General features: G+C 44.2%; 2 protein-coding genes across 2 annotated transcripts; both read left to right on the top strand.

Moving 5' to 3' along the window:
* Positions 1-207: 207 nt before the first annotated feature.
* LOC106605173 (transmembrane protein 222) lies at positions 208-3,833 on the top strand. The gene is made up of 6 exons (XM_014200551.3): positions 208-399; positions 676-760; positions 882-913; positions 1,034-1,130; positions 1,381-1,511; positions 2,327-3,833. Exons 1-6 carry the CDS (start codon positions 278-280, stop codon positions 2,412-2,414), a joined length of 555 nt encoding a protein of 184 aa, XP_014056026.1. The 5' UTR covers positions 208-277; the 3' UTR covers positions 2,415-3,833.
* A 151-nt stretch (positions 3,834-3,984) lies between these two features.
* Positions 3,985-7,401, top strand: LOC106605172 (trophoblast glycoprotein). The gene is made up of 2 exons (XM_014200550.3): positions 3,985-4,499; positions 5,316-7,401. The coding sequence occupies exons 1-2, from the start codon at positions 4,240-4,242 to the stop codon at positions 6,328-6,330; spliced, it is 1,275 nt and encodes a 424-aa protein (XP_014056025.3). The 5' UTR covers positions 3,985-4,239; the 3' UTR covers positions 6,331-7,401.
* Positions 7,402-8,491: the final 1,090 nt, after the last annotated feature.

Raw genomic sequence — 8,491 nt, 5'->3', positions numbered from 1 at the left:
TCTTCACATTGAACCTTTGAGAAGTAGTTTTTTGCTAAAAAAAGCCATTCTCCCATTTTAATGGAAATCTAAGGTACTTAACTGTTACCAAGAAATGATTTGATATTGATCTAAAAAAGTCTGCACTGGGCATTTAATTAATATCCAGGCTGGCTTTGTGAGATTTGGTGCGTGACTGCTTTGCAGACGGTCTGGAACGCGGCCGCCTTACGCGCCTACGCATTTTCGCGCTGTCAGTTTAGCAGCGACAGGCTACCGCACAGTGTCAAAATTATTGATGGCGCAGGAGGCGGACGAAATAGATATAATGATTAATTATCAAGGGGGTTTCGAAAAAATAGACCGGAAAAACAGCCGTTATCCTTATTGTATCGTTTGGACACCTATTCCAATACTGTCGTGAGTAGCCACTTTTCCGGTTGTTTTCTTTCGCTCTCACCATCCGAAATGGAGACACTATTTACGTGACAGATCATGTTGATAAACATCGATGGTCATGTAGGCTATCACATCTAGTTGGACATTTAAATCACTAGCTTGCATTATAGCTAGTGAATTTCCAAATACTGTATGGGCTGGAATTAAAATGCCCATACCGTTAGATGCCCTATAATATACAAGCACTCTTTATTCCCAGGACCCCCCAATACAGTGCCGTACCTCTGTTTTGTTCAGGTGGTTGCTCCCCTTCATTGGTCACATGGGGATCTGTACTTCTGCAGGCGTGATAAGAGACTTCGCTGGATCGTACTTAGTGTCTGTGAGTATATGCAGATCATGCATTATGACAGTAGGCCTACAACTTTATGTGCATAAGCCTAATGTGATTATTGGACCATCTGTTTCGATAGTTCCTCAAAATTTCCCATCTTTCCTTTCAGGAAGATAATATGGCCTTTGGAAGACCAACAAAGTAAGTTGGCTTTGTTCGTTCAATGCTTCGAGCTAGGCCTGGCATATTGTGCTCAAAATTGACATGCAGGCATTGCAGTTACGTAGTAAGGTATCTGCGGCATTGCTTGTCTCTTAACAGGTACTGGAAGCTTGATGTTGATAAGGTGTGTGGCACTGGCTCAGCTGCCTGGGACAAGGCAGTGCACGATGCATCGGAGGAGTACAAATGCAGGCCGGTATGAACATTGACAGTGTCATAATAAGACAGACAGACAGACAGAAAGGTCTAGTAGTGGAATTATATTTCCTTCCTAGGTTCTATTGAACATCTCCAAAAAAAAGGCCTATTGAACATCTTCAGTAAAGGCCTATTGTAAAGGGTAAAGGTACATGTTTTGTACAATGATTGTAAAGGCCCATTGTAGCGATATTGACAAAAACGCCTAGAGTTAGACCTGACTAGCCTTCTTCCTCTGTCTCTTGTAGCACAACCTCTGCTGTGATAACTGCCACTCTCACGTGGCCCTGGCCCTTAACCTCATGCGTTACGACAACAGAACGTCCTGGAACATGGTCAACCTATGCCTGCAGTCCCTTATCCATGGCAAGCATGTCAGGTGAGATACCATGCAATCATGCAATGAAGAGGTACTCTATTGTATGCAACAGAGTATGCTCATTCCTGTCCTAACCGTGAACACAGAACCTTCTGTACAACAATACTTGCCACCCACAAAGCATCATTCTGACTGACCAATCACTCTGTGTGTATGTGCGTTTCCTCTGGATCATTTGACTAACTGGTGTGGAAGGAGTAGAATCAGATATGCTGATGAAATGGGCAGAAGCAAACTATGCAAAACAGCATCACCGAGTCTGAACAAGCAAGCATGCACCTGCCAGCAGGCAACGCTCTGCAGGAGGGACAGAGGAGCTCCAGACACGGGGAAACATATGCTGTTGAGAAACCCCCTCATTATTCTCCCCTGACCCACATAGGGAGCTAGTGTCACTGCTTTGTGCAGCCTCCACATTATCGTCCGAGGGCACCACGTCCTTAAGTAGTGGGGCGCCGTGTAATTCATCATTGCTAGATGTGGCCCCCTCATCACCACATCAACTCTCTGCCGGGGCTCCCACTGCTGGATCGGGGGTGATACAAGGGTGGAGGACGGGGAAGGAGTGAGGTGAAGGGAGTGGGGTAAATCTCTGGGAGATAAGGGAGCTGGTCTGCCCTCAGTGCCCTGATTTCAGTCTTAACTCAATTTTGACCCCCAAAAAAGTGTAGTTACTGCGTTTTGCCTTTGTAGGGCAGTATAGATGACAAATGTCTTGTGTTTTTGAGCAACAGCTGAAATGTGAGGGTTGAATGACTGTCATTACTACTCTCACTGTGCTCTCTCTCTCTCTCTCTCCCTCTGTCCTTCCCCAGCTGTGTGTCGTTCCTCAAGACCTGGCTGCCCTTCCTTATGTTGACTGGAGCCCTCGTCACCTTCATCCTAACGCTCAACCTGCACTGACCACGCAAGGGACACGGAGAGGCAGATGGAGTGGAGAGATAACACAAGGGATTTTACTGCTCCGTCGTAATCATAAAAGTGAAAGGAGAAGAATAAACGTTTCGATGGGATACTTCTTTGTGCAGCACTAATATTCACACTCGTAGTTATGTCCAGCTGTTCTGGCATGTTTTGAAGTGCCTTTTACTAGATTCAGAAAGGAATGTCATATAAATGACTGTTTGGCTGGGGATAGTCATAACCATACATATAGAACTGATATAGCATCTGCTAAATGACGATCATTTAAATGTCAATATATTGTCTAAGGTCATAAATTCAAATTGGTCTCTCTCACTGATCCCTAAACCCCATTTAACCAGTGTGGGCCACCCTTCACTCTTAAATGCCCCCCAGCTAATACCCACTCAACATCATTTTACTTTGTAATTGTTTACTGTATTTTATCAGACAGTGTTCGTTTTTCATGCAATAAGTTCTCTGAAGCAACATGCTTGGGAATGTTAGTATACTGTACAGTAGTCCATAATCATGACCACTCATTCGATAGAATTACAGAAATGATGGGCAATAAGCTATACCATAGGCTAGTAAAGTCAAATCAATTTGTATTTGTCATGCTTCGTAAACAACAGGTGTAGACTAACAGTGAAATGCTTCCCATCAATGCAGAGACAGAAAATATAGAAAAGTAATAATAAATACAGCGTAACGCTAACCTTGCTATGGGGTAGCAGTACAGAGTCGATGTGCAGGGGTACGAGGTAATTGAGGTAGATATGTACATATAACTAGGAATAAAGTGGTTAGGCAACAGGATATATAATAAACAGTTGCAACAGCGTATGTGATCAGTCAAAAAAGTTAGTGCAAAAATTGGGTCAATGCAGATAGTCTGGGTAGTTATTTATTTAACTGAACTATTTAACAGTCTTATGACTTGGGGGTAGAAGCTGTTCAGGGTCCTGTTGGTTCCAGACTTGGTACATCGGTACCGCTTGCCGTGCAGTAGCAGAGAGAACAGTCTATGACTTGGATGGCTGGAGTCATTAACTGCCTGTTATTGAGGTCCTGGATGACAGGGAGCTCGGCCCGAGTGAGGGCGGCACGTAGCCTCGAGCTTAGAACGTTGGGTTCGAATACCGGAACCACAAGGAGAAAAACAAATCTGTCGCTAATTGCTAACCCTAATTGCTCCAGGGGCGCTGGACAATGGCGACCCTGGCCGTGACCCCCCACTCCCTGCGGGTGTCTCAGGGGAGTTGGCATATGCCACCCAAAAAACATTTCCATTACACACTTGTGTGTAGCAGGACAAATATAAGCACCGCCCAAATTATTATATGCACTGGGCCGTGGGCACTACCCTCTGTTTTGTGTTATTTATAGGAACAAATATAAATAAATGTACATAATATGCATAGCCTACTTGTTCATTGTTTATAAACTGTTAAATCATATCACACAAAGACACCACAGAGGTCTACTCTTCTGTGTAGTATAATATTTTTCGTGTCTGTGCCTTTAAAAAACGTTCACTGTTCCTCTCCTTGATTCTGCGCCGGTATTTCAAGTCAAGCTAACAATTCGCCGGTCCTGTTGCTCAGCAGACGAAACATCATTTTCACTCAATGCTGACACAAACCACTGGGCTATCATTTGGCACCATCTAAAGAAAGGCTAACACCTCATTTTACCGTTATACCGGAGTCTTGAGGTTTTTTTTTACTCCTTGATGTGCATGATACGGCGTAATATGACTCACCGTCACCTGCTCCTCCTGCATATTCTGGTATTTCTCAGTTTATAACGTTTCTGCTGAGTTATGCATAATTTGGTAATCCTTGTACTTTTTGGTGCGCTACTCTGTGCGCCCCACCAGTGCTTGGAGTGCCCATCAGGCTGCCAATGCTTTGCTGGCACGCGCACAGTGAAATGCGTTTCCAAGGACCTTCGCGCCATACCACAAGATATTCCAGGATACACAAGGAATGTGATCATCACAGGACACAATATATTCAGAATTGGATCAGAGACATTTCAAGAACTGAAAAATGTCACCAACATCATTTTGAGCAACAATAGGTGAGTAAATATTCTCATCAAAGAGAATTGTATTCTGATGTTTCACTACAGACCAGGGTTCAATCCCAGGCTGTGTCACAGCCAGCCGTGACCGGCCGGGAAGTCCTTGTCCCATCGCGCTCTAGTAACTCCTTGTGGGGGTCCGGGGGTCTGCAAGCTGACCCTGGTTGCCAGTTGTACAGTGTTTCCTCCAACACATTGGTGCGGCTGGCTTCCGGGTTAAGCAAGCAGTGTGTCAAGAACATTTTTACATTTTAGTCATTTAGCAGACGCTCTTATCCAGAGCAACTTACAGTAGTGAGTGCACACATTTTCATTTGATGTATTTGTTTATTTTTTATTTTTTGTACTGGCCCCCCGTGGGAATCGAACCCACAACCCTGGCAGTGCGGCTTGGCAGGGTCGTGTTTTGGAGAATGCATGGCTCTCGACCTTCGCCTCTCCCGAATCCATACGGGAGTTTCAGCATTGGGACAAGACTATAACTAACAATTGGATATCACAAAATTGGGGAGACATAGCAGGAAAAATATATATATGAATAAAATAAAGAAAATTGTGTTCTTGCCATTGCAGATTCAACATTTTCAACCATTGAGACATATGCATAATTTACTAGCCTATACATTTCTGACGATTTGAGTTATGATTCTAAACTACAATAAAATTATTATTCCATGTTCTCCTGAATGCCATCACACCAACTTATGAAATATTTAGATACCCTATTTAAGCATGACAATAATTCAGCAAACATTAATTCCGAGTCCAATATGCGGTTTGGGGACTGTAAACATGGTACATCTGTCTCCCCAGGATCACAGAGGTTGCATCCCACAGCTTTTCTACCCTTTCCTACCTGCGCTCCCTGGACATGAGCTGCAACCATCTGACTCTCATCCACCCTGAAGCCCTCAACATCCCAGGGAGTCCTCTAAAGGAGCTCAACCTTAGCCGCTCCCTCTATAACTACACCTCACTGACTGATCTCACCACCGCACTGCGCTGGGGAGGCCTAGGAGGGTTGCTCAGCCTAGACCTCTCCGGGAACCGCCTGGTCTTCCTACCCCCAGGGATGTTCTCCCACCTCCCTAGCCTGCAGCACCTCTTCCTTGGTAACAACTCCCTAGCATCGGTCTACAACGGCACCTTCTTTGGCCTGCGCCGCCTGGAGCTGCTTGACTTGACCCGCAACTCTTTCAGGGCGTTCCAAGGTGATGCTCTGGGGGAGCTGGAAAGGCTGGGGCAAGCCCCCCGCATCCTGCTGAGCCACAACCCCTATGTCTGCACATGTGAGATCCAAGACTTTGCTGTGTGGCTTAAGAATTCCCAGGCTCAGGTGGGGGATGCAGAAGCCCTGACCTGCACCTCACCCTGGGAGTTTCAGGACAGGCCCCTGCGGGAGCTCGGGGTCCAAGTTATCGGATGCCATGCCACTTCACCACCTCTGGTCGGAATCAGAGACGAGGTGGGCAACCTCTCCCTGCAGACCTCCTACGTCCTCCTGGGTCTGGTGCTGGGCTTTGTGGGCATGGTCTTCCTCTTTGTGCTCTACCTCAACCGGCAAGGTATTAAAAAGTGGGTGGTGGAGACGCGAGATGCCTGCCATGAAGTGTTGGAGGGGTATCACCACCGCTATGAGATCGACACTGACCCACGCCGGGAATACCTCTCAAAGGACGTCAGAGTCGAACAGAAGTCACCGACAAACAGTAGTTTTGGACAGGCTCACTCAGATAACCGCTTATCACAGCTACCCACTGACACCTGTTTAGTTCAGATCCCCTCAGACACACAGCTCAAACCAGGCTCCATCTCGGTGGATTTGTGATTCCTCATTCCCTGGAATGGAACTGGACTGGAGTGAACTTGCATTCAGGGTTGGGTAGGTAACTTTCTAAATGTAATCTGTTACAGTTACTAGTTACCTGTCCAAAATTGTAATCAGAAACGTAACTTTTGGATTACCCAAACTCAGTAATGTAAATCGGTTTACTTTCCCCTTATTAGAAGTAGACAAAAAATTATCCATATACACACATTTGGTGTGTCATCATAGTGGTCTCTGACTTGTGGTCAGACTTGCTCTGGTGGAACTAATTTAAACCTGTTCTTTTATCAATTCTGAATTAAATGTCATTGAGAAAACAGCAAACATCCTTCATGAATTTGAAAGTAATCATCTAGTTTTTCAAAAGCATCTGTAATCTAATATTTTTGACTGGTAACATAACTGATTAAAAGTACATTTTCTTTTGTATTCAGATTACATATAATCAGTTTCTGCCCAACCCTGCACACATTTGTGAGCGACTTACCTGTATCATACATTTCTGTACAATATGTTGAATATAATTACATATGTAAGCATAAAACTGTAGAACAGTTCTACAGTTTATGCTTACATAAGTGATGTAATTACGCTATTTAATGGAGAGCCTATTTTAAGTGTGAACAGCCGGGCTCGTTGTACCTGCATAGCCTTGATGCCTCTCTTGCTGTGGCCACATTTTTACTAACTTGCATAGATTTAACCAAGTTGCTATCCGTCTTTGGTGTTGTATGTATTATTATATTATACTTTGTTGGTCTTATTGACATATCTAGATGGAACCAAAGCAATATAGCCTATCTGAAGGGTCTTGACTGCAAAACTAACCTTGAATGTCTACTCTTTTGGGAAGATTGAATGATTCTACACTGCACTAAGTCATATTTTCATCCTTAACTGACTTTGTAACCAGACGTGACAGGGCAAGAAAGAAAGGGCACATATTTCCAGAGTGTAGAAGTGATATGGTATTGAAGTGATGAAGCAGGATCTAGTGTGGTGTATAAACTCATGTGCATAACTTACCAGTGTTATGTAAGATAATTGAAATGAAACAATTGTAAAAAAAAAAAACTCTGTGGTGCTCAATAAAAACATGTTGTTTTCAAAATGTTATCCAAAAAGCATTTGCAGTAAGTTTCCATTTAGTCTTAAAGTAACTTTACAACTCTACAGGGAGCTGTTGGAATGACCACTGCTCCATTGCCCCGTTCTGTTACTATGTGCAGGGCTAGTGTGATTCTCCTGCTTAGCGCAGATGGGGAAAGGGAGATGATTAAGTGTGTCTGTAGGGGGGAAAAGTGGGACAAGATGAAGGATGCTAGTCAGAGTTGCACCTGCTAGCTCTGCAGGTTTCGGTGCATCTCTCTATCCTGTGTGTGAGTTCAGTTGCAGGACTTTTATAACTAATGATCGCTATTGACCAAAGCAACACTGACAGTAGATATTAATCTCCACCTCAATACTACTGGCTCTGGCTCTGGTGTGTGTGAGTTGATCTATTCCGTAAGCATATTTTAGTGATCTTATTATATGTCATAGCACGAAACGATGTCTGATGCGTGGTTGCAGTAATGTAAAGTGCAAATGGTTTTTAACAGATTGATTGCTTGCTGCACACCTGTAAAGTATGATCATGTTTTCAAGGATGTCATGTCCATCTTTTTAAATTTGTCATTTATGAAGTGGTATTTTCAGCTAAAAGAACATATGTCATCCCAAGGCAAGTGACGTATTGCACTGATACACGAGGGACAGGCCTCGGTTGCTGTCAAAAGGATGGCGGTGTAAGGAGGACGTGGTACGCACTGGCAGGATTTCTAAAACACCTGGAAACGCTGGCTATCGTCAATAATCCCAGCAAGGTCTACGTGCACTCTCCTGAAGACAGTAAATGGGCTGAGATTAACCATGCACTGAGTAAGGTCAAAGCCAGTCCTCTAATTACATGCACTCGGAGCAGAAGAGGCAGCGCATTCCTCCCGGCTCACTCATTATTTGTTGGAAGAGAGGGTCATAACCTACAGAAAGTCAGCACAAAAAAAGGAGAGGAGATAAAAGGTTCGTAAGCTCAAAGCAAACATGACCTGGAAGCGTTTCGATGGTTTTACGTGACTGATGAGCCCATGTTTTGCTCTATGCTTTTTCAGCTACTGGAGGT

This window comes from Salmo salar, chromosome 05 (assembly GCF_965601325.2).
Source record: "Salmo salar chromosome 05, fSalSal1, whole genome shotgun sequence".
Lineage (NCBI taxonomy): Eukaryota > Metazoa > Chordata > Actinopteri > Salmoniformes > Salmonidae > Salmo > Salmo salar.
The sequence above is the reverse complement of the archived record's forward strand: the minus strand, read 5'-3'. Positions and strand labels throughout refer to the sequence as shown.